The 26,377-nt window shown below is 40.8% G+C and overlaps 1 protein-coding gene across 8 annotated transcripts in view; it reads left to right on the top strand.

Annotated features, from left to right (window-relative positions):
• The first annotated feature begins 3,383 nt into the window (after window positions 1–3,383).
• ATXN3 (ataxin 3) overlaps window positions 3,384–26,377 on the top strand; it is a 40,458-nt gene continuing 17,464 nt past the window's right edge. For 3 of the 8 annotated variants that reach the window (XM_057539213.1, XM_057539212.1, XM_057539214.1), the window contains exons 1-10: window positions 3,384–3,465; window positions 10,517–10,681; window positions 10,909–10,953; window positions 11,753–11,926; window positions 12,509–12,594; window positions 13,018–13,084; window positions 17,431–17,518; window positions 22,712–22,844; window positions 23,506–23,672; window positions 24,977–25,073. In XM_057539213.1, the coding sequence (XP_057395196.1) occupies window positions 3,442–3,465; window positions 10,517–10,681; window positions 10,909–10,953; window positions 11,753–11,926; window positions 12,509–12,594; window positions 13,018–13,084; window positions 17,431–17,518; window positions 22,712–22,844; window positions 23,506–23,672; window positions 24,977–25,073 (1,046 nt within the window). In that variant the 5' untranslated portion in view covers window positions 3,384–3,441. Of the gene's footprint in view, window positions 3,466–3,980; window positions 4,151–10,516; window positions 10,682–10,908; window positions 10,954–11,752; window positions 11,927–12,508; window positions 12,595–13,017; window positions 13,085–17,430; window positions 17,519–22,711; window positions 22,845–23,505; window positions 23,673–24,976; window positions 25,074–26,011; window positions 26,066–26,377 lie in introns of those variants that run through there. The other 5 variants (XM_057539216.1, XM_007184268.2, XM_057539215.1 and 2 more) reach the window with 5 other exon arrangements.

Raw genomic sequence — 26,377 nt, 5'->3', positions numbered from 1 at the left:
AGTCCACTGGCATATAAAGTAGTGAGTCCAGTGTGTTGTAATGAGGGTTTTAATGTAGGCAGGTTCAAGGTATAGTGGTGGCACAGACGACTTTTCTTCAGAGGACTTTCCGGAAGTCAAGGGAAGCTGGTGTGACTGGAGCAGAGGGAATTCCAGGAGATAAAGCCAGACAGGTCCAGAGCACAAAGAAACTTTTTAATCCAGCAATAGGAAGCCACCGAAATATTTCAAATAGAGTAGTATTGTGTAATTATTTAAGGATCCCCCCCAATATAAGCTCTGTGAAAGTTGGACTGTTTCTCTCTCTCATGGTTCTAGGCCCAGTGCCTGATACATAGTGACATTCCATTTGTTAAGACAAAGAAAACTGGTGAGGTTTGCATTTTTGAAAGATCACTGACAGCACTATGAATTAAACATACTGAAGCTGGAATCAGAAGACCAATTCAGAGATCCTGGACCTGGAATACACAAGAGACCAAGAAGACTAAGCAGTAGCAAAGCAGACGAGAGGAAAGAGCCATGAACATGCACATTTGAGGACTGATTGGAACAAAATGTGAAGTGGAAGAATGGGGGGAAAAGAATCAAGAATGATTCCCAGATGCTAGCTTCATTAATTCATTTGAAAGGCATTGACTACAAGATACACAAAGTCAAATAAGACATGGGCCCTGCCATCAAGACATTTAGAGGGTATTGGCGAAGATGTATGGTCAAACCAACTGTTATGATACTGTGTAAAAGGTACCAAGTAAGATACTGGCACATACAGGAGCTCAGAGGAGGGACAGGAACTTCTAAGTTAGTTGAAGAGCCGGGGATGCTTCCTGGAGAGTGTGGTCATTGAGTTTTGATGAACAATACGAGTTAACTTATGAAGTTCAAGTTTGGGATGTGCCGAATAGCAAGTGGAGTCATCAGAATAGGAAATGCAGCAAATCTAATACCCAACTCACACATGGCTTCAGGGGCAAAGCCACACCCAGAATTTGCATTCTGACTTCCAGGCACTGATCTTTTCATTTTATGATGCTTGGTATTAATCACATGCTCAATAGGTGGGAAGGCCTAATGAAACGATTAGTAGTAATTCAACATTACTAAATATTGCCAAGCACTGTTCTACATGCTAAATGAACAAAACTATAAGGTCCTTTGGGGTCGTTTACATCCTAATAAGCAATTAGTCACTGTAGAGAGTTGAATCATTACCCTCCAAAATTCAAGTCCACCCAGAACCAAAGACCTCATTTGGAAACAGAGTCTTTGCTTATGTATTTAGTTAAAAGTATCTCAACATGAAATTACTCTGGATTAGGATGGAACCTAAATCCAATCACTGGTGTTTTATAGGAAGAGAGGACACAAACAAGACACAGAAGGAAGAAGGCCATGTAAAGATAGAGGCAGAAATTGGAGTTAGGGTGCCACAAGCTAAGAACACCAGGAGCCACCAGAAGCTGAAAGAAGCAAGAAAGGATTCTCCACTAGAGGCTTTGGAAAGAGCATGGCCCTGCTGACACCTTGGTTTCAGACTTCTGGCCGCAAGAAGAATAAGAAAATCAATTTTGTTGTTTTAAGTCACCAAGTTTGTGGTAATTTGCTACAGCAGCCTCAGGAAATGAATACAATCACATATTTTTTCTGAATTAGTAATACATAAATTAGCTCAAAAAAACAAGACTAGGGACTTCCCTGGTGGCGCAGTGGTTAAAACTCCACATGCCAACGCAGGGGACACGGGTTCGAGGCCTGGTCCGGGAAGATTCCACATGCTGCGGAGCAACTAAGCCCGTGTGCCACAACTACTGAGCCCGCACTCTAGAGCCTGCGAGCCACAACTACTGAGCCCACGTGCCACAACTACTGCAGCCCGCGTGCCTAGAGCCTGTGCTCTGCAACAAAGAGAAGCCACCACAATGAGAAGCCCGCACACAGCAACAAAGAGTAGCCCCCGCTCGCCGCAACGAGAGAAAGCCTGCGCACAGCAACGAAGACCCAACACAGCCAATAAATAAATAAATAAATTTATTTAAAAAAAAGAAGACTAAAATTGTATACAGTGAAAGGTCTCCCTCCCACTCTTTCCCTCATTTGCCTTAGTTCCCTTACCACTCAAACATGTAACCTCTGGGTTTTCTGTATATTCTTCCAGAGATTTGTAATGCATATGCATGAAAAAAGAAATACATGTTTCTCTACACAGACACATTTTCTTTTAAAAAAAATCAGAAAAACTGGTTTGCATACTTTTTCACTTCATGAGACCATGATTTCTTTCCCCAGTTAGGCCACAATTTCTTAAGAACACAGACTATTTCCAATACAGGACTGTATTTCCAATACAGGACTGTACATGCAGAGACATTGGATAAATGGTTACTGAATCCTCCCCTTGAGAACCTGGTCCTCGCTGGCAGTCTCCTTTCCTTCCCTCCCACTGCCCCTTCTGTTCCTCTGGACCTGCACTCACCAAGGTCACCAATGGTCTCCATAGCAACACAATTTAGTTGGCTCTTGTAAGTCCTTATGTTGCTGGACCTCTGGGCAGCAACGGACACTGACTGCTCCTTGAAACGTTTCCTTCCTGGGGCTTCCATAACGTTACACCTTCCTGCTTTTCCTCCCTTATCCTAGGCTATGCCTGCTCTACCCTCAGGGCTCTGTGAGATCCTCTTCTCAGTCTCTTTCTTTTCCCCAAGATGATTATATTCATTCCTGTGGTTTCAGTTCCCTTTTTTACGCCAACAGCTCTCCGTTCTACCGCCAAACTATCTACCTACCTATCTAGTTGTGCTGTTCTTAATCTCTTCATGCCTCAGCTTCCTCATGTATAAAATAAGGATAATAACGCCTACATCAAAGTTTGCTGTATTAAATTCGTTAATATATGCAAAGCACTTACAAGAGTGCCCACCGACAGTAAGCCCTACGTAAATATTAACTCTTATTTTTACACAAGTGCTCAGTATTCAGGGATGTAATGAGAATTTCTGTGCAGGAGGAGGAGAAAGATATTAAATAATTGTATGCAAATGTGATAAAAAGAAAGTACAAGGTAAAATAGAAAACAAAAAGAACATAGAATTCGGGTGGTTCTTATCCAATCCCCCCGAAGCCTAAGAATCCACCGCAATGAGTGGGAAGCGGAGATGATCCTCCACACGGCAGGGGGCGCTGCATCATCCTCCAGCCGGGGGGATAACAGGAGATGGGAGGACGCGCTACAAAGGTCACGTGCCCCGGAGTTTACCGCCCCGGCGTTCACGCCTCTTCGCTCCACGTGACTCGCATTCTCGGGGGTGACTGGTCTACACGAGGCACGTGGGCAGGGGTGGCACGCGGCGGGGCGGGGGATGGTGGGGGAGGGGTGGGGCTGGGGGCGGAGCTGGAGGGGGTTGGTTCGGCGCGGGGGCCGTTGGCTCCAGACAAATAAACATGGAGTCCATCTTCCATGAAAAAGTGAGTGTCCGCGTTTGGTGGGGAGCTGTGTGCGGCGCGGTGGCGGGCGTGGGGCGCGGCATCGCTGCCTCCCGGGGAGCTGGGTGGGGCCCGAGATGCCCCCATCCCGATCTCGCCGGGCGGGAGGGGCTTCACCTGGAGGGGAGTTTCACCGATGCCCCCATTGCACCCTAAGGCCCGTGCCCGAGGAGCCGGAGGAGACCCGGGCCTGGGATGTCTGGGAAGCCCGCAGGGAATAAGGGCAGGGACGGCGACACGAGAGAGGGGGTGGCTTCCGCGCTTTCTCTCCACTTTCCGTGGGAGTCCTTCTCCAGTTCCTCTTCCCCCACTCTCCCTAGGTTCTAGCTAGTCACCTCTTGGACACCTCCCTCTACCCTTCCCAACTCCACCCCGCTCTCCCAGTCCTACCCTTTGGAAGAATTAACTTTTCCTTCTCTGGGCTCCTCAATTCTAAATTGGAATTTCTCATACACTCAGATCCTTCTGCACTGGGTCCGTGAGCATCCCGGCGGCAGGGACCTTGGCTCGTCCCACGGAGGGCGTGACCCTTAGGGAAGTGAAGTAGGAAACCCCGTGCGCCCCTGAACTGGGAAGTCGTCACAAGAGTTTTTGTTATGAGATGTTTGGGTTTCGTTGCTTTTGGTAGTGGCATCTTTCCGGATCAGGAGGCCAGCTTTCTTATTAGGTATTAAGAGTGGGCAGGAATAATTTTGTTTTTGTCTGCCTAGCCTGTTTTGCTTTGATGCTTCCATGACCATGCGCTTGAAGATAATGTTTGTGGCATGTGGAGAAACTCGTCTTTCTCGCAGTTATTAAACCATTTGGGTGTGAGTGAAACCTTCCTCAGGACAACTTTGTCACATATCTTGTTTCATAATAGTTTCGTGTTTGGAAAGGGTTGCTGGTGAGGCTGTTATTTAGTAGGAGCAAAGGGGTTTTTTTTCGTTAAACACTTGTCCATTTAAAAATACACACACAGCAATCAGATAAAGCAATCAAAGACAAAGGAAGTGCAGTATAAATCTAACCAAATTGTTATGGAATGCTTTTCTTTATAGAAAACATTTCCGAAACTTTGGTACTAGAATAGACCAGTTTTTATGTGTGGGTGAGGAAGGACTCAGTGGTATGGTTATCACTAATCTTTTGACTTGACTGACACGTTATATGAATCCTGGACAAGAGAAATTTAGCTGCTTGGCTAAGGAGATTGGATGAAGAGAACCTCGAGTGGGCATATTTTTATGACTGATTTTCAAAAGCTTTGTTGTAGGACCAGATGGTTCAACGCTGAAGATTTTAAATTTGTCCACATCACTTCTTGAGAATTATGCAATATATTTTTTTAACAATAATGATTGGTACCTAGTTTGGATAGAGTTCAGTGAAGGTAGCTGCTTAACCATGGGATCAAAAGAAGCTGGACGCTAGCCTAATGAAAATCTACTTACCTGAAAGCAGTCACCCTGAATTATCAGCATGAATGTAGACTTAAACCTACTTCAAGAACACATTTACCCTTATCAACTTATAGGTACTTAGCAAATGAAGACTTAAAGTTCTTCAGGCATATTTCAATAGTATGGAAAGCACCTGTAACCATAGGGCCCATTGCCCATCTCATACACAGTCCATTCTGGGAATGTTTGAGCTCAATATGACATTTTCCAGAGCACTCCCTTCCCCTCCTCTACATACATTTAACTCTAGGTCCCTGGGTTTGGAGAGCCAGGGAACCAACTTTGGCCCTAGGAAAGCTGTGCATGTAGGGTTATCTGCCTACAAATGACTTTGCAACCACTTCCTCTTGGAATTTTGGTTTCTCCATTTTCAGAGTTGTCACTTGGAGTGCCCTTTGTTAAATTAAAATGTAAACTCAACAGTTGTTTATTGATATATCCCCAGTGTCTGGCACATAGCACGTGCTCAATAAATATTTGAATGAATCAAGAGTGTTCCTTGAGCATCTAAGATGTATATGGTGCTATTTATCTAAAGTAAACTATTCTTTCTGTAAATATTTTATTTTTTAAAATAGGATTTTTTTTTTTTTTCGCTACGTTGGGTCTTCATTGCTGTGCAGGCTTTCTCTAGTTGTAGTGAGCGGGGGCCACTCTTCGTTGCGGTGTGTGGGCTTCTCATTGCAGTGGCTCCTCTTGTTGCAGAGCACGGGCTCTAGGCTCACAGGCTTCAGTAGTTGCGGTGTGCGGGCTTGGTAGTTGCGGCTTGAAGGTTCTAGAGCGCAGGCTCAGTAGTTGTGGCGCATGGGCTTAGTTGCTCCGTGGCATGTGGGATCTTCCCAGACCAGGGATCAAACCCGTGTCCCCTGCGTTGGCAGGCGGATTCTTAACCACTGCGCCACCAGGGAAGTCCTTCTGTAAATATTTTAGACTTTGCAGGTCTTTTATGTTCTCACATATTCTTGTGTGTGTGTGTGTGTGTGTGTGTGTGTGTGTGTGTGTGTGTGTTTGTGTTTTCCCAACCATCTAAAAATGTAAAAACCATTCTTAGCTCCTGGGGCAGATTGAATTTGGCCCAAGGGCTAGAGTTTGCCAATCCCTAACTTAAACCCTAGTGCTATATGGCCACCAACTGCTGGAGTTTTTTGTTGTTTGGGTTTTTTGTTTTAGTTCTGGTGCCTGATTTCGGTCGTTTTTGTTATCACTTCTGTTGCTGACTGCTCTTGGTGAGGTTACTGTGCCATCTGAATTGGTACTTTTATGCGTTTACAGCTGTGAATGATAACCAAACTTGTTGGGATTATATTTAAAATTAGTGAAAATACTGGAAAGATGCTGAGAATTGACTTTATGACATTCGTTATTTTTTTTTGTGATTGCTGGTTCTTAACCATCTTCAGGATATTTGAAGTTTAAGAATCACCAAGTTCCAAATAAGTGGCCTAAGGAAGTGGTAATAGTACAGACTTGAAACCTCTGCCTGGGTTTGAATCTCAGCTCTACCGTTTACTACCTGTATGATCCTGGACAAGTTACTTATTATCTCTGTTCTCCAGTTTCCTCCACTGTATTTGAGGATTTTGAAGTGTCTATCTCAGAGTTATGAGTGCTTAGAATGCTACCTGGCACAGGGAGGTCCTGAAGACTTTGGGGACAGTGAGGGAATGATTTGGTTAAAGTTACCCTTGGTGGTTTTGTAAGATATCTTGGTAAAACTGAAGATGCATTTTGTTCATCCTCGGATCCCAACACAATAAAGTCTGGGCTTGAAATCATGAAATTTCAATACCATTGAACTTTGACTATAGCAAAGTGAACTTCTGTCCAACTTTGGTTAAAGTTTGATGAGAAAGAAGTGGTTGGGGGACTTCCCTGGTTGCACGGTGGTTAAGAATCCACCTGCCAATGCAAGCGACGCTGGTTCGAGCCCTGGTCCTGGAAGATCCCACGTGCCGCGGAGCAACTAAGCCCGTGAGCCACAACTGCTGAGCCTGCGCTCTAGAAGTCCACAAGCCACAACTGCGGAGCCCACACGCCACAACTACTGAAGCCCGTGCGCCTAGAACCCGTGCTCCGCAACAAAGACAAGCCACCACAATGAGAAGCCCACGCACCGCAACGAAGAGTAGCCCCCGCTCACTGCAACTAGAGAAAGCCCGCACACAGTAACGAAGACCCAATGCAGCCAAAAATAAATAAATAAATAAATAAATTTTTTTTAAAAAGAAAGAAATGGTTGGGGGGACTTCCCTCGTGGGCCAGTGGTTAAGACTCCATGCTCCCAATGCAGGCGGCCGAGGTTTGATCCCTGGTCAGGGAACTATATCCCGCATGCCACAACTAAGAGCCTGCGTGCCACAACCAAAAGATCCCACATGTCGCAACTAAAGATTCCACATGCCACAATTAAAAAGATTCTGCGTGTTGCAACTAAAGAGCCCGCACGCCGCAGCAAAGATCCTGAGTGCCGCAACTAAGACCCGGCATAGCCGAATGAATGAATGAATGAATGAAGTGGTTGGGGATAGTTTGCGGGGGTGGGATGGGCAGGCAGGGAAATGCATAATCTTAGATGGGACCATTTTACAATTTTTTTGGTCCATGTAGAATTTGACTCATCTTGTGACTTTAAAAAATAATTTTATTTAAATTTGACTGTACAATTTGTTCTTTCCTTCTATTAAATCATGTTAGAAGTACAGAACTTGATATAATTTCCTAAAGCAATACAGTTTTACTTCAATTAGGTTTAATTTCAAGTGCTTATTTTTTGTATTTTAAAGCTAATTTTTTATAGAGAGAATTTTAAAATCAAATATTTGGATTCACTGTTTCTATATATGTTATTACATATGGTGACCATAGTCTGAGAGCCCCAAACTGAAGCATGTAGCCTGACAGCAAACAGAAAATTCCAAGATAATCCAGTGTCTGGTCGCTGTATTAGGTAGCTCTTAATGTGAAGTAGCTGTATCTTAGCAGAGACGTTTTTATCGTTGTTTGAATTTTTTATTAAGGATTACACGTGTAGGTGCACACAGATCATAAGAGTATAGCTCAATGAATTCTCATTAAGTGAACACAAGTGTGTAAATAATACTTAGATCAAGTAACAGAACATTTACCTGCATCTTTTTTTTTTTTTTTGTATAATTTTTCTTTTTAAAATTTATTTATTTATTTATTTGTGGCTGTGTTGGGTCTTTGTTTCTGTGCGAGGGCTTTCTCTGGTTGTGGCAAGCGGGGGCCACTCTTCATCGCGGTGCGCGGGCCTCTCACCATCGCGGCCTCTCTTGTTGCGGAGCACAGGCTCCAGACGCGCAGGCTCAGTAATTGTGGCTCACGGGCCCAGCTGCTCCGCGGCATGTGGGATCTTCCCAGACCAGGGCTCGAACGCGTGTCCCCTGCATTGGCAGGCAGACTCTCAACCACTGCGCCACCAGGGAAGCCCTTACCTGCATCTTATAAGCCCCCTTACATTCTCTTCCAGGATACTAACTCTCCCTCCACCTCTGCAAGGGTAACCACTACCCTGATTTCTAAAGTCATCGATTAATTAGTTTTGTCTGTTTTTGAAGTTTTGTAAATGGAATCATATAGAGTGTACGCTTTTGAGTCTGTCTTTTGTTTAACATTGATTGAGTCATCCATGTTGTTGCAGGTAGTTGTAGTTAACTCACTGTCATTGTTACATAGTAGTCCTTTGTGAATGTAACACAATTTAGCCATTCTACTGTGATGAGCATTTGGGTAATTTCCAGTTTGGGGGCCAATACAAATAGTGCTTCTATGAACATTCTTATACATGTCTTTCGATGAACACAGGTTTACATTTTTGTTGCTTACATTATGTACCTAGTGGTGGGATTGCTAGATCATAGGGTAGGTAGATGTTAAGCTGTAGTAGATATTCCAAATAGTTTTCCAAAGTGGTTCAACTAATTTACACTTCCATCAGTAGTATATAATAGTTTTGATGTCTCTAATCGTCTCCAACATTTTAGCCATTCTGGAGTGTGTAGTAGTAACACATCGGTAGTTTTAATATAGGTTTCTCTGATGGTTAATGAAGTTGAGCCCCCCTCTGTGTTTTTTATCCATTTGGCTATCCTCTTGTGAGTTCTTGTTTGTCTTGCCCACTTTTCAATAGAATATAAGTAGACATCTGTGTATCCCTCCAATTCACATTATATTGTTCAGTGAGACTGGCTTTCTGGCAGGAGGAATACAGTAGAAGAAAAAAGAAGTGGAGACAAGTACTCTCTCACCATTGTAGTTATGACTTGAGGGATGGATAGTGTCTTCTTTACTTCAAGTTACTTATTCCATACCAAAATATGAAGATAAACTTGTCTCAGCCCCCTTTCTCACACTCAGACTGTCTCAGTGCTGCATTCCTATTCCATTATATACATATATCCTGTATCTTTTTCAGCAGCGGAATTTTGTTCCTAGAAAATTAACTCAGGAAAAAGATGTATCTTGCAAGGTGTTGGTCTTTGGGGTCTGACCTATTGTGTGACATAGCTCAAAACAAACTGCAGGATGTCAGACAGGTTGGGTTAAGGAACAGACTTTACTGGGGAAATGGAGAACTTAGAGGGCCAGAGTTAGCAGGAGAAGAAGCTGTTCTCCCATCTGCCATCATACTACAGAGAGACCAACCCGGGGCTGGGTTCACTGGGAGGGACCTCATCCACCCAGTAGTATCCCTTCTTATAGGGAAACAGGAAAGCAGCACTGTTGAGGGGAGAGGGGTGATACACAGGCTGCTTAGTTGGAGGAAGCCTGGATTTAGGTTTGGGGTGCCAGTTGTGTAAGAAAGCCAGCTGCCCAGCCCGCAAAGGGCCTGTGGGAAGTTGTTTTCTCCCCACCCCCATAACAGGAAGCCAGTGATCCCAGTTCCCAATTGGAGAACTGAGCTTGGATGCAGCCCCCTTGCTGGTTTGTCCAGAAGTGAACTCCAAGGGTGGTTTTTGGACAGTTTTGCTCATGCACCAAAACTGTGTACATTATCTGCAGAGTTCTTGAAGAGAACCTTGGCTCTGTAGCTATAAGTCTTCATAAACATGGAACAGAATTTTTCTTACTATATCAATTCTTGAGATTCTTCATCTGTTCATGGATTTGAAATTCCATGAACGAGCATTTAGATGGATTAGAGATTATCTTGTTAAAAGAACAAATGTTCTAGGGATTAAAATTCCCTTTCAGCATTAGTAATTTACCATGGAATCTCCAAAAATGTATTTATTTTAGCCACTGAAAACAAAGGAGGCTAAATGTTTATTATAGAGTAGTTTTTAATAAAAATGGGATTTGGTGTATTTGACAGATGATGTTTGTTTAGTATAAATCATTCTTAAATTTTTGATCATATAGCTAAATAATTGTAGTTTCATTAATGGTAGAATTATAAAATAAATGTTAACAAATGAAAATGCATGTACCTGTGTTAATCATGCTTGTCTAAAGCTAAAAATATTCGGTTTGGCTGTGTTAAATTAATGATTAACTTTCTGTTTCGGGGAAGATACTGTACAAATCTGTTTTACAAATCCCATTTGAATTTTTTCTTTTGGAAATATTAGCAAGAAGGCTCACTTTGTGCTCAACATTGCTTGAATAACCTGTTACAAGGAGAATACTTCAGCCCTGTGGAATTATCTTCAATTGCACACCAGCTAGATGAGGAAGAGAGGATGAGAATGGCAGAAGGAGGAGTTACTAGTGAAGACTATCGCACATTTTTGCAGGTACTGATTTTAAACTCACTAAATCACACTTCTTAAAGAAATGTGGGTGCTGTTTAGAAAAGGATGAACCACTCTTCCTTTGGGTATCTGACTTGTTAATTATAAATCGGCTCTCGACTTTGTAGATGGGAATGCACAAGGTGTTACTTTAAATATGCACACTAATGACACTATCCTTCTCTTCCCACCCTCGACCCCTGTCCCAACTACCTATCCAAATTAAACAGCAGCCTTCTGGAAATATGGATGACAGTGGCTTTTTCTCTATTCAAGTAAGTACTCACAGGCATCTACTAAGTGTTGTTTATGTCCCAGGCACTGTTTAAGCTCAGGGTATGCTTTTCCCAGTCTTTCATAGTCACTGTAATGATGTGACCTTCAGAAGTTCCTCCAGTAGATTGTGTCTAAGAGTATAAGATTCTACACCAGAGTATTAGATTTTTATATAGATAAACATGAAAATTAGGATGATAGAATCTTCATCTTAGAGTAGGGCTTTTTCAAAGGAGGTTGTTAATTTGCATCTGGATGCTAATAACCGTAATTCCAGTAAGTCACAGTATTTCAAACTTACCATCTCCTGTGTAAATTTGAGAAAATACAACACTTTGCTACCTTCCATTTAAATCAGCCTACTAGGAGTGGATTCTTTCATTATGGTCTGTGGCTTTTGCCTTTTTCCTTTTTTAAATCTTATCACTCCCCTTGAATTCTGTGGGTGAACATGTATGTACTTGTGAGATTGATTCTTTCATCCGTGGTTCTTTTATTCCATTTCTAACACCTGTGAGGCATATCCAGAGTTCTTTAGAACTTCTCTTGGGGGAACTTTTTCTGCAGATATCTCTGCTTGTGTTCCGCTGTACTGTCCTCCTGGACTCCTCAGTCACCAGCGTTTCCAGCCAGTGCTTTATTGTGGACCGTTACAGGTGACAGCTACTGCAGGGCTTGGAGCAGAGGCCTGAGCAGGCCCAGTGCTTGCCATTTCCTGTTTGTGCAACGCTGCTCTTTTTTTTTTGGCTGTACCACGTGGCCGTGACATGCGGAATCTTACTATACTTCCCCAACCAGGGATGGAACCCTCATCCCCTGCAGTGGAAGCGTGGATTCTTAACCACTGGACCACCAGGGAAGTCCCTGCAGCTCTGCTCTTGGTGCCAGTTCACGTTTGCCCACCTCATAGCATTCACTTTTTGTCTGTATTCATGCCTGGTTCACTTGCTGCTTCGTTGGCTACCTTGGAGGGTAGGTAGTGAATTTTCAGAAATTTCCCTTTTTTTTCCTCAGGTTGAAATACAGGTTTATCTTTTGTTTTTTTCCTACAAATCACAAACCCGTGATAATAGAAGTTTAAAATTTATGAAAGCTTCAGTTTAAATCCCCAGAAATAACTCATTTTAATAGACATAAAATTATCATTATTACATATCAGGTAGTGAGTTGACTATCAGTTTTCTAAAGCAGGACCCATAGCAGCCAAATTGTCACATGTTTGCAGTGGACTAGTTTTAAGAGTAGCACTTACTGGATAGAAAATACATCTGGATTTTTGAGGCAGTTTTATCTAGGAATTGTGTGGTTCTCTGGAACATTCCAGAAACTTAGTGTAAAAAGTACTCTTTTAATGTTACGTTTGTATATTATTTATGGACTTAGTGATATATCTACACACACACACACACACACACACACACACACACACACACACACTTTAAAAACCATAACCTTCTGGGGAAATTTATATATGAACTACAATTGTATATACAACTAACATGGCTACACTACTTAAATTTGGAATTTTTAAAAGTTGCTATTTTTTTATAACAGGTTATAAGCAATGCCTTGAAAGTTTGGGGTTTAGAACTAATCCTGTTTAACAGTCCAGAGTATCAGAGGCTCAGGATCGACCCCATGTAAGATTTTATTTTGCTTTTCCTACACTTGATTTTTAAATTTCTACTTTCTTAAAGGAGAAAAGTACATCTTGCATGCTTTTGTTTTGATATTCCCCGTTTCAATCCCTCAGGTTTTCCTAGTTCACCTTTTGCGGCTGTCTGTGAACCTCTGCCCACCGAGCCTTCCTGACCGCTCAGTGTCTGGCAGTGCAGAGCTGATCCTTGAATGGAGTGCGGTGCCGTCGCTTTTGCACGGCCTCACTTATCTGCAGAGATTCATACTGCTTTGTAATTTTTAAAAAATCAGTAATACTTAAAACTGTGAATATAATCCTAGATCATCATAGGTTTTGTGTAATACTTTCCAATAGACAAACTAAATGAATATGAACTCTAGTATTTCAACTTAATGTTATGTATGTTTTTTTTTCCTGTTTCCAGAAATGAAAGATCATTTATATGCAATTATAAAGAGCACTGGTTTACAGTTAGAAAATTAGGAAAACAGGTAATGCTTCCCCTCTTCCTGTGTCTTTTTTCTCATTCTGTACCTCATTTGCAACTGAAGTGTAAGGGATTTGTACCTTCATCTTTAAGGCACCCGTCCCTTTCACTTCAGTTGCAAATGAAACTCACCAATAATGTGTGTATGTGGCCTGGTTTCAATAGAGAGAGAGAGAACGTAAGTAAAATTCTCTATTTAATAAGACAATACAGCCGTGGTTACGTTTAATATGTTTATGAATTTTTATGTTGTAAAGATGCTCTGTCAGTTAACTACTATTTTCATGGGTTTGTATTAAGCATAGCAATGTCACAAAGCCTGAAATAGTGTCTAGCATGAATAAAAATTTCCAGTAATGTTTGCTTTTGCTTAACAAGGTTATTCACATTCCAAAATGCCACGTAATATATGTATCTGCATAAATCATTTCTATTTTTTTCTAAAAAAAGGACATGGAATGTGTCTTGAGCAAGGCTTTTTATAAGATCAAGAAAAGTACCTGAAGTGTTATTTTTAAAAATAATTGCCAGTGATCTTTTTTTTAATTAATTAATTAATTTATTTATTTTTATTTATTTTTGGCTGTGTTGAGTCTTCGTTTCTGTGCGAGAGCTTTCTCTAGTTGCGGCACGCAGGGGCCACTCTTCATCGTGGTGCGCGGGCCTCACTATCGCGGCCTCTCTTGTTGCGGAGCACAGGCTCCAGACGCGCAGGCTCAGTAGTTGTGGCTCACAGGCCCAGTTGCTCTGCGGCATGTGGGATCTTCCCAGACCAGGGCTCGAACCCGTGTCCCCTGCATTGGCAGGCAGATTCTCAACCACTGCGCCACCAGGGAAGCCCTGCCAGTGATCTTTGTATACACGATACCATTTTTGAAACAGAGTTAAAGTCCTTTTTCTTAGAATTTTGACTCTTTGAAAGAGGATTATTATTATTTTTTTGGTATTATTTATTTGCTTGTTTGTTTGTTTATGGCTGCTTTGGGTCTTCGTTGCTGTGTGTGGGCTTTCTCTAGTTGAGGCGAGCAGAGACTACTTTTCATTGCAGTGCGCAGGCTTCTCATTGCAGTGGCTTCTCTTTGTTACAGAGCATGGGTTCTAGGCATGCAGGCTCAGCAGTTGTGGCTCGCGGGCTCTAGAGCACAGGCTCAGTAGTTGTGGCGCATGGGCTTAGTTGCTCCGCGGCATGTGGTATCTTCCCAGACCAGGGCTTGAACCCGTGTCCCCTGCATTGGCAGGCAGATTCTCAACCACTGCGCCACCAGGGAAGCCCTGCCAGTGATCTTTGTATACACGATACCATTTTTGGAACAGAGTTAAAGTCATTTTTCTTAGAATTTTGACTCTTTGAAAGAGGATTATTATTATTTTTTTGGCATTATTTATTTATTTGTTTGTTTATTTATGGCTGCATTGGGTCTTCGTTGCTGTGCATGGGCTTTCTCTAGTTGCGGTGAGTGGGGGCTTCTTTTCATTGCAGTGCGTGGGCTTCTCATTGCAGTGGCTTCTCTTTGTTGCAGAGCATGTGTTCTAGACACGCAGGCTCCATAGTTGTGGCACGTGGGCTCAGTAGTTGTGGCTTGTGGGCTCTAGAGCACAGGCTCAGTAGTTGTGGCGCATGGGCTTAGTTGCTCCGCAGCATGTGGGATCTTCCTGGACCAGGGCTCGAACCCATGTCTCCTGCATTGGCAGGCAGATTCTTAACCACTGCGCCACCAGGGAAGTCAGAAAGAGGATTATTGAAAACAGGCTAATGTAGTAAAAAGGAATGAATTATTGATACATATAACAACATGGATGAATCTCAAAATAATTATGCTGAGTGAAAGAACCTAGACACAAAATACTACATACCGTATTGTTCCATTTATATAAAAGTGTAGAAAATGCAAACTAATCTATAGTGACAGAAAACAGATTGACTAGTGGTTGCCTGGGGATGAGGAGGGCAAGGAGCAGTGAAAGAGGAGGATTACAAGGGGCACAGGAAAGTTGGCAGTGACGAATATGTTCACTCTTGGTTGTGGTGATGGTTTCATGGGTATATACATATGTTAAAACTTTTCAAATTGTATTCTTTAAATATGGCCAGTTTACTGCATGTCAATCATACCTTAATAAAGCTGTTTTAAAAAATAAACTAATACAAAACAAAAAAGGAAATGAAATCAAGAAAGTACATTGAATTAAATCAATACAAGATAATTCAAAAACAAAAGCCCTGCTATTATCTTTTAAGTCTGCTGCCTAGAAACAGCTTCATCATAACTGATTATTTCTTTTTTTTTTTTTTTTTTAATTTTTTTTTTTTTTTAATGATATTCTTGTCTGCTTACATTCTTTTTATGTATGTATGTATGTATGTATGTATGTATGTATGTATGTATGGCTGTGTTGGGTCTTCGTTTCTGTGCGAGGGCTTTCTCTAGTTGTGGCAAGCGGGGGCCACTCTTCATCGCGGTGCGTGGGCCTCTCACTATCGCGGCCTCTCGTTGCCGCGCACAGGCTCCAGACGCGCAGGCTCAGTAATTGTGGCTCACGGGCCGAGTTGCTCCGCGGCATGTGGGATCTTCCCAGACCAGGGCTCGAACCCGCGTTCTCTGCATTGGCAGGCAGATTCTCAACCACTGCGCCACCAGGGAAGCCCATAACTGATTATTTCTTAAGGTTCCTCTTGGGGGGGCAAAGAGCAAGGAAGGAGGTGTGGTGTGAGGCAGGGAAGACTGACCCAGGTGGGAATCAACTCTGGGAAAAACCAGGGCAGGACAACTGCCAAGGTTATTTAACCTCTGGGTTTTATTTAGATCTTTAAAAATATGATCAAATATTCTTCACTTTCAAGATCTGAAGACTTAAATTCTAGAAATTCCTTTGTATTGATTTGCATGTAAACTTACATTATTATTTTGAGAAAAAAAAATATTTTTTTTGTATTTATTTATTTACTTTGGCTGTGCCGGGTCTTCGTTGTGGCACTCGGGATCTTCATTGCAGCATGTGGGATCTTTAGTTGCGGCATGCGGGCTTCTTAGTTGCGGCATGCGGACTTCTTAGTTGTGGCATGCATGTGGGATCTAGTTCCCCAACCAGGGATCGAACCCATGCCTCCTGTATTGGGAGCGCAGAGTCTTACCCACTGGACCACCAGGGAAGTCCCCTATTTTGAGAAATTTTTAAAATTTTAGTTCTTCAAAATTGAATTTACACATTTCAAATTATCTTTGACAAATACAGGAAATGTCAAACTATGGCTTGTCATCTTTGGTTCTAATTTGTATTTTTGTTTAAAATTGTATTTTTCCCTATAGACTCTTGTCTGAGGTCCCTGTATAAAGAAAAAGATGACTGAGAAAAATACTATATTTGTGAAAATCCAGGAAAAGTAGTTGGTCATGTTGCTGACAGTAACTTCTGAAACTTTTGTATCATGTGGGTTAAACTAGGACGCCCATGAAGTAGTGACCAAATGATGCTAATTACGTGCAGTAGTGGCTTAGTGAACTTTTTAAAATGAGTTGGCAATTATAAATTCTCTTCCTGGAATGTCTGGCTTTCTCTCAATTGAATTTTTTTTTCCTTTTTTTTAAGAGTATATTTTATTTATTTATTTATTTTTAATGAAAGCTTCTTTCTTTCTTTCTTTATTTTTGGCTGTGTTGGGTCTTCGTTTCTGTGCGAGGGCTTTCTCTAGTTGCGGCGAGCGGGGGCCACTCTTCATCGCGGTGCGCGGACCTCTCACTGTCACGGACTCTCTTGTTGCGGAGCACAGGCTCCAGACGCGCAGGCTCAGTAGTTGTGGCTCACGGGCTCAGTTGCTCCGCGGCATGTGGCATCTTCCCAGACCAGGGCTCGAACCCGTGTCCCCTGCATTAGCAGGCAGAGTCTCAACCACTGCACCACCAGGGAAGCCCTCTCAGTTGAAATATCTTGACCAAGATTATCAGCAGTGGGAAAACGGGGTGGTTTTCCTTTTTTTTCCACCATCAATATAATATGATTAGATGAGGATTTTGTTGGGCTGTTCCTTTGAAAAAAGATTTAATTGTCGCTATCAATAAAGATACTTTAAAATACTGGCTATCAGTTTCTTTTCTTTTTTGGAAGGGGGATTTAGAGCTTATGGCTTAAAGCAAACTTTTAAAACATTTAATAGTGATAAATTTGCAACATTCTATTTCAGTTTTTTAGAATCGCATTATTTAATTACTTTAAAAAAATCTTGATTTAACATGTTTTCAGTGTTTAGACAGTCTTACTAAGTTTAGATGGGTTATATCTATCCTTAACATGTGAAACTTCCTTATTACTTACAATGTGCACTAACTTAAATATTGACAATTTTTTTTCCAGTGGTTCAACTTGAATTCTCTCTTGACGGGTCCAGAATTAATATCGGACACATACCTTGCACTTTTCTTGGCTCAGTTACAACAGGAAGGTAAGTAAAGACTGAACATTTTATGTTACCTTTTGAAGTAGCCAAATAAAACTATCTCATTAGAAGTGAGTGTAACAAGGGGCTTCCCTGGTGGTGCAGTGGTTAAGAATCTGCCTGCCAATGCAGGGGACACGGGTTCGAGACCTGGTGCGGGAAGATCCCACATGCTGTGGAGCAGCTAAGCCCGTGCGCCACAACTACTGAGCCTGCGCTCTAGAGCCTGCGAGCCACAACTACTGAAGCCCGTGTGCCTAGAGCCCGTGCTCTGCAACAAGAGAAGCCACCGCAGTGAGAAGTCCGTGCACCACAACGAAGAGTAGCCCCCGCTCACCACAACTAGAGAAAGCCCACACGCAGCAACGAAGACCCAACACAACCAAAAATAAATAAATTAATTTTTTTTAAAAAAGTTAAAAAAAAAAGTGAGTGTAACAATATTGTTTTTATGGCAGTGGCAGGGATATAATTTTTATGTTTTACATGGTGAGCTTTAGGCTGTGATTTGGATGATACTGCTCATTTAGCATTCTTGCTGACACTTGGCCCTCCCCTGGGGATGCTGATTCCTTTGCAGCCCTTCTACAGTAATGGTTCTTTTGTCTTCCATACCCCACATACCACAGAGCCAGGGGAGGTGTAGGTATTCTTCTTGCTCCTCCTTGCCCCTTCTTGGCCACTCTTCTTCCCTGAAAACTCCAGGTGCTTTGAAATGCATGTCACGAGATTAAACTCTACCCCGTGCTCTTGTGTAGTCTTTTGCAGTCTGATCTTCCTCCTTTTCCATTGCAGATTTTAGGATCTGACTCACTGTCATCTCTCTACTTCAACTCCTTTCATCATTCTTGGTGATTTCTACATCAAAAATCAATCCAGTTCAACCTCTTCTTACTTTCAAAGATCATTTTCTTCACTCTTGCCTTGCCATTGCTAACAACTGTACCACCTTCAAATCCCAGTTACAAGCATCCTACTCTTTGACTATTGCCTCCTATGTTTATACCATATTTTCGGGTTTTTTTTATTTCCAACAATTCTTTAAACCCTACTACAAACCTAAACATTCCCCTTACATCCTTAAATCCTGTATCACCCTGCTTATTTCTGGTAATCCATCATTATAATAACTCTGTTGCATTTCTCAACTCCTTTGTCCTTCTCTCCCTCCATCATATTTTATGACAAAATCCCAACCCTGGTTAAAACCCAATCTTGGGCTTGTACAATCCTCCACCAGAACAGCTGAACATGGCTAAAGATAAAATATGATTTATTTTCCTTTAAATTTATAATCACAAATTTTTTTTTTTTAATTTTTATATGATCACAAATTTCAAATGAGCCTTTAGTGCTGCTTGACATCCCTACTATGTTCTCTCGGTTAGTTCACTTACCACTGTCCAAGATGATGATTTCACAACTTCTGCCTTCAAACTTCTCACCACTCCCCTCCCCCTTCCTGACTCCTAGCTTACGGCCTTCCTTTATATTCTACTACAAAAACAGGAGCAACTAAAAGAGAATGTCCTCATTTTTCTACCAGCAATCTATCACCTTGTTTCTATCTCTACCTGTGCTTTGAGCCTATTAAAATAGATGAATTGTCCCCTGTTCCTAACCAAGACCAACCTCTCCACTTTGGGGCTAGGTCCCAGCTCCTCCCACCTACTCAGGATCTTTGCTTCTGCTTTTGTCACTCCACTCTCCTGTGTGATTAGTTTCCCCCTCTTTTCTGTATTATTTCTATCAGCAGAGAAATACACTTTTTCTCTCCATTGAGTAAAAAGAAAAAGCATCTTTAACACCAGGAAACTCCAGCTGTCTCCCATTTTTATTTTCTCCTTAGAATCATCTCTAGTGTGTTGTCTCCTATTCATGAACTCATTCCGGTTACACTGTCATAACCAATATGTCACTGAAAACCCTCTTCTCAGTGTCACCAGTGACCTCCACATTTGCCACTGCCAGTATTCAATTCTCAGTCTTCCTTTGACCTCATCTTTTTTGAGGGTATAGTTGATTATATCCTCCTTTAAACAGAACAAAACAAAACTTTCTTACCAAGAATTTCAAACAAGTATAAAGTATGGAAAATAATGTGATGGATCCTCTTGTACCCTTCTCCCAGCCTCAACAAATATCTCATGGCCAGTCTTGTTTTACCTTTACCCTACCCACTTCCTTTTCCAGTTTATTTTGAGAAAATACTAATTGTCTTATTATGTTCTTTGTAGGTGTCTTTTTAATTAAAACCTTTAAAATCTTTAAAAAACAAGGACTCTTTAAAAAATATATATATAATACTATAATGACACATAAAAATTTAATTACAATTCTGTAATAACATCAACTAATAACATCAACTAGCCAACCAGTGTTCAAATCTCCAGTCTCCTTGGTTGATTCTTCTGGGTTTTTTTTGGTTTTTTTTTTTTACAGTTAAAGCAGGTTGAAATAAGGTTAATTGATTCCATTGGATTGCTGTGTCTCTAAAATCTATCTATAGGTTTCTTCTCCTCTTAATTTTTTTCCTTGATTTATTCTTTTGAAGAAAATGCGTCTTTTGTTCTCTTTCCCACATTCTAGATTTTGCTGGTTGCATCCTTTTTTTCCTCTGAGCCCTGGATGCCCAATAGCCTGGTCCTTATATCTAGAGGCTTGATCAGATTCAGGTTGATTTTGGGAGGACAGAATTCTCTTTAGAGATGGTGGTGTCTACTTATCTCTCTTTTTGTGATTTGGGTAGCTGTTGATGATCAATGCCTAGTACATTATTTCATTGAAGACTGCAAAATGGTGATATCAGATTCCTGTCATTCCTTATTAGTTGGAGGACTTCTATACAAATAAACTTTCCCTCATCAACTGTTTGGTTATCCTGAAGTATAGTTCATATAGAAAAAGCAGGATAAATATTTCTTTTATCAGTTTTTTAAATGAGTCGGTTTCATAGTATCCTTCCTCCAAAGGTAATTGGTTTGTTTCTGAAGTGTCATTGTAAACAAATCCATTAAAACCATAGTTCATATGGTTTAGTCCACTGTAGTTATTATTCATGTTGATACTCAAAATTGTCCCATCTTGGATGAGTGGGAACCTTTTGAACTTGACTCCCAAGCTTCTGAAATGACCACTCTAGCCTTTTGAAGCCCTTCTTTCTCATATAATAAGAATTTTCAGTCTTATCTTGTATATTTCCTGCCCATTTAGTAATGGTGGTTAGAGATCACAGTCTGGGCACTGGCATGCTTATTGCTGCCAGGCTGGTTGTCATGTACCTCTCTCCAGTTTACATGTAAGATCATAGTGTTGTAACTTCTTTGATTTTATATACTTGTATCCCTTTTCTTTTATGCCTAAAACCTTTGTTCCTAGCTATATCCTCCCTTCTTGAAATACTGTCTACACAAGGCTTCCAGGCCTCTGTGGAGGTTTACCTGCTATCATTGGCTGCTTCTTTCAGATTCCTTTTATGGATCTTACTCTTTTCAATCTCTAACTAATGAAGTGACCCAGAGTTCAGTCCTTGGACAACTTCTTGAGTGTTGTCCCATTATTTTAAATATCATCTCTAAATAAAGTCTCTCTGCCAATAATTCCTTAGACTTTTATCTTCTGCCTAGACATCTACACTGAACACCAAACTCCTAACTTTGACATCTCCACTCAGAAGTCCAGAAAGCATTTCAAACTGAACATGTCTACAAAAGATGTATTTTTTTTTCTCCCCATATATGCTATCCCTCAGGTTTTCCATTTTAGTAAGACCCACTCTTCTTGCACGCTGGTTCCTATATATTTTGTTGATGAAGCAGCCTAGAGTGCTCTTTTTAAAATGTAATGCACATTGTAGCACAGCTTCATTCGTCAACCCTTCCGTGGCTTCCTAGCACACGTAGAATGAAATCTAATCTTGAGTGAAACCCAAGATCCTTACGGTGCCACCTCCATAAGGCAGCTTCTGCCCTTCCTGATGCTCCGCGTGGAAGAGCATTGCGAGCTGACATAGTTTATTCTAGAATCTAGAAACAGTTTTATTGGCGTTAAACATGTTAAGCAGTCTGAACTCTGAGCACACTTGTCCTTGTGAAAAACAAATGTTAAGTGTATTATGATTTACTCTTTTGAGTTTTTCCAGTAACAGTCCTTTTCATCTTTGTTCATTTGTTTCATTATCTGTTAATGCTCACAAAGAATATCCATAACAAGCACCAAAGTTGAAGAAAATGTATGGTAGAAAAATGTAAATTGAGGGACTTCCTTGGAGGTCCAGTGGTTAGGACTCTGCACTTCCAATGCAGGGGCCTGGGTTCGATCCCTGGTCAGGGAACTAAGATCCCACATGCCACGTGGTGCAGCCAAAAATAAGAAATGAAGAAAAACGTAAATTGATTAGAATGAGTTAGGTGTAGCCCACCCTTATTTAGCTATTGTGTGGCATATCCAGCTGGGAAAACCCTGGCTTTCTAGAATCGTATTTATAAAAAATTACACTGGGCCAGTGTAATTTTTTCAAAACATGAACTGCATCTTCAACACCTTGACTAGATTTGGGATATTGGCTTTCCAGCTCCTGTTTTCAGTTTGGAGGGATGTGTATGTGTCAGTGTCAGAGTCAGGGGCAGCTATTTCCACAGATGACTCATTTTACCCATATTACACATTATTACACACATCCTCTGCTTGTGTCCTCAAATAGCCCTCCGAGGAAGGTACAGTATAATCTATGTAACAGTTGAAGAAACCAAGACATAGATGGGTAAAGGGGTTTACCAGAGGCCAGGCAGCTAGGAAGTAGAAGAGATAAGGGATTAAAACCCAGGTCATCTGATTCCAGATTCCTTGCTCTTCCTTATTCCTTTCCTTGCCTCTCTGTTATCATTTAGTGTAACCTACTTGGTCAAGCACTGTTTTAGTAGATCCCTTTACAGATTCGATTACTTCTCATAGTCACTGTGTGAGATGGCTGTTCCCATTTTACAGGTGAAGAAAGCAAGGTTCAGAGACTAAGTAATTTGTCCTAGATCACCCCACTAGTAAGCATAAGATGCATTATTTGGACCCAGGTACTCCTGACTCCTCAGTCTGTGTTCTTCCCACTGTTCTGTGCTGCCTCTCTATCTACTGTCATTTTTAATCAGTTTTGAACCACTTGCTAACTGTTTTAGTTTATTTTTGCCTTTTTTTTTTTTTTAGGTTATTCTATATTTGTTGTTAAGGGTGACCTGCCAGACTGTGAAGCTGACCAGCTCCTACAGATGGTCAGGGTCCAACAGACGCATCGACCAAAACTTATTGGAGAAGAATTAGCACAACTCAAAGAACAGAGGTAAAATTGAGCTTGCAGTATGGAATATATGATAGTATTTCATTACAAAAACTAAATTTTCATGCTTACACTGAAGATGTGGTCCTTTTATTATTGGTGATTTTTTTTTAGACCTTTATGTTTTTTTTTTTTTTTTAATTTATTTGTTTATTTATTTATGGCTTGTGTTGGGTCTTCGTTTCTGTGTGAGGGCTTTCTCTCTAACCGCGGCAAGCGGGGGCCACTCTTCATCGCGGTGCGCGGGCCTCTCACTGTCGTGGCCTCTTCTTGTTGCGGAGCACAGGCTCCAGACGCGCAGGCTCAGTAATTGTGGCTCACGGGCCCAGCTGCTCTGTGGCATGTGGGATCTTCCCAGACCAGGGCTCGAACCCGTGTCCCCTGCATTGGCAGGCAGATTCTCAACCACTGTGCCACCAGGGAAGCCCCCTAGACCTTTATGTTTTAGTGAAGTTTATTGGTTTAACCGTGGATCAACTCTGAATTATTTAAATATACTAACTTAGATTTACATCACAATAAAACCTTCATATTATTAGACCTTGTCTGCCAGAAAATGTGTAAGTTTTGACTTACATAAAAATCTTTGCTTTATAAATGTCTCTATGTTATATCTAAAATAGAAGAGTGGTCTGCAGTTATTTTTAGTGCTTTTATTCTTTAGAGTCCAGAAAACAGATCTAGAACGCGTCTTAGAAGCAAATGATGGATCAGGAATGTTAGACGCAGATGAGGAGGATCTGCAGAGAGCTCTGGCGCTAAGTCGCCAAGAAATTGACTTGGAAGATGAAGAAGCAGATCTCCGCAGGGCCATTCAGCTCAGCATGCAAGGTATGGACGTTCCGACACATACTTTATTCACTGTTGAAGAATTGATTCAGATCATTCTTAGTTCTTCTGGAAGTTCATGTACTATTGGTAGAAGTTCTTGGACAATCACTGCGGAAGCAATAGCTATGTACAATCAGTTATTGTTTTTTAGATTTCTTTTAAAACAACTTTTTACGGCTTGTGTTATATTAGGACTAGTTTTATTTTTATTTCTGGTTATTCCACTTGGTTATAATACTGTGCTAACACAATAGCAAACTGAGGTTAATCATTGTGAGGTCAGTGGGCCCTTAGCCAGACCAACTGTTCTAAAAATGTATGCTAGTGGACATGAAGGAAGGCCTGGACAGAGAAAGTAAATTGATTTTACTAAACTCTAACACTTAGTGGCTGTGCAGCTTACAGCTTAAGCCCACTTCGGTGAGCCCACTTTTTTAGTGATATAAGCCCATCAGCTGAGAGTAAAGATGCATCCCTCAGGGAATCCAAGCTGAGGGAGTTGTCTGGGATGTTGCTCAAAGGGGCTTGCTTAAAAGTGTGAGGGGTTTTCTTTTCTTTTTTTTTTTTTTGGTAGTTTTTGTCTAATTAACGTGAATTTGCCTTCTACTTTCTAATGAAATTACTTGTCAATTGAATTCCTTAAATATCTAAATAAGGAATTCAGAGGTGTGCCAGGAGGCTCGTGAGTACTCCATATGGTGTGCAGGCCCATTTTGGATTAGTAGAGCCCTGCTAGATTAGCCCAGTAATGGACAGACACCAGCTTTAATAGTTTTAGATATTTTTGTATACTTTACTCTTCTTTCCACTTTGTTTCACAGTTTGTGCAGAATCTCTGATTGGTGCAATAATGAAGTAAGAACATGGAAACATACTTAAGTTGTTGTAGTACCCAAATGTTTGAGGATAGAGGGATACAGAGAATGGGTTTGTTTTATGATCATCCACTTTGAGTTGCTTCTAGGAATTCTGTGCCTTTGAAAGTGCAGATTCATTTCTAATAAGAGAGCATGCAAGTGTGGCGTTAATTATTTCTCCTACCAAGTTGGTCGTTGGGCTTACCTCCTCACATCCACTACATCACAGATGGGTAACAGCTTGGGTTGCAGTGGACACAAGTTAGATTTGAACTGCCTTATTCAGATTCTCCCTGAGACTTTCAGAGCCTTTCTGACATTTACAGAATGGTACAGAGTATTTTTGAGAAGAAAACTTTTCAAAAGTTCCTTCACATAAGTATAAACATATTATTGCTTGAATTGGTAAATAAAATAGTTTTTTGTTCTGTTTTATTTTGTTTTCAGGTACTTCCAGAAATATATGTCAAGATAGTCCACAGACGTCAGGTACACATCTTACTTCAGAAGAGCTACGGAAGAGAAGAGAAGCCTACTTTGAAAAGTAAAGTAGTTGGTACAATATTAAAATTGCATATTTAATATTTACCTTGGCTGTTTTGTCTATTTGTAAACATACAGCTTTGACTTAAACCATTTATTTTATTGAGGGTTCTCTCCTTTTTTAAAAATACTGGTTACTGCCTGACCCTATGAGCATTTGAATGTATTTTTTAAAAATTTGTAGCTAATAAACTGTGAAATCAAATATAGTTTTAGGGGAAAACTTTGCCCCAGTACTAATTAAATTTACATGAAATAGGGTGAAGGAAACCCTGTAAAATTCGTCATCAAAAGGAAAATGGAATTGGGTCAAGGCAAGAGCAAAGCCTAATGATCCTTTGAATGTACTTCTTGGTTACCTGACCAACCCTGCAAAGTTCTCTTGTGAATTAATAGGAAAAACAGTATTTGCGGTAGGGGAACACACCCCCAAATAGAGGTGATGGTTAATTGCTCCACTCATTGCCACAGTAGGGGGTTACTGCAGGCCCATCAGCATCAGGGACATGAGGGTAACCATAAATCTGAATCATCAGCTCCTAAAACCTAACTTTGTGCCCAGGTTTATAAGTGCTTTCAAAATAGAAATTTCACCTATAAAATTATCCTTTCCAGTAACTGTCACCCACAAGTCTTCATCCCTTTTTCTTTTTTTAATAATATAACTTCATCTTAAGATCACAAGATCTATAATGATATTCAGATCCTCTGATCCCAGGTCAGAAAACAAAGGCCAGTGGCTGAGTCTGGCCTATTATTTACTATATTTCAACAATTCTAAGGTGTACTTTTTTTCACATTTCAACATCTCTGCAATTCAGAAGACTCGTACACATCAGAGTTGGTAGTACTTTAGTAGTATCTAAAATGTTAGAGCATTTTACATTTGATGGTATAATGAAGATAATATTTACTTTGTTTTCTGTTTTTTTTTTTAAGTCACAGCTCAGAAGTATATGAAGGAAAGTTCTGATCAACTGACATCCTCTTAATGTGAGATATTTCTAGTCTTTATTCAGTGATAGATTAATGGATTTAATTATGTATAAAATTTCAAAATAGTGCTTATTAGTGCTTGTCACTCCCTTTTAAATTTTAAAATTAACTTTTTTTATTTTTTAATTATGATAAACTTCAAATTTATATAAAAGTAGAGAAACCGGCATAAGGAACCCCTATTTATCTGTTGCCCAGATTTAACAGATATCAGCACATGGGCCATCTTGTTTTTTTTTATGCCCCCATCTCCCATGCTTTCTACTCTCCCACCTCCAGGGTGGGATTATTTTGTAACAAATCTAAATC

The sequence above is a fragment of the Balaenoptera acutorostrata genome (genome assembly GCF_949987535.1).
Source record: "Balaenoptera acutorostrata chromosome 3 unlocalized genomic scaffold, mBalAcu1.1 SUPER_3_unloc_1, whole genome shotgun sequence".
Taxonomy (NCBI): domain Eukaryota; kingdom Metazoa; phylum Chordata; class Mammalia; order Artiodactyla; family Balaenopteridae; genus Balaenoptera; species Balaenoptera acutorostrata.
Note: the sequence above shows the minus strand (reverse complement) of the source record. Positions and strands in the feature narration are given on the sequence as shown.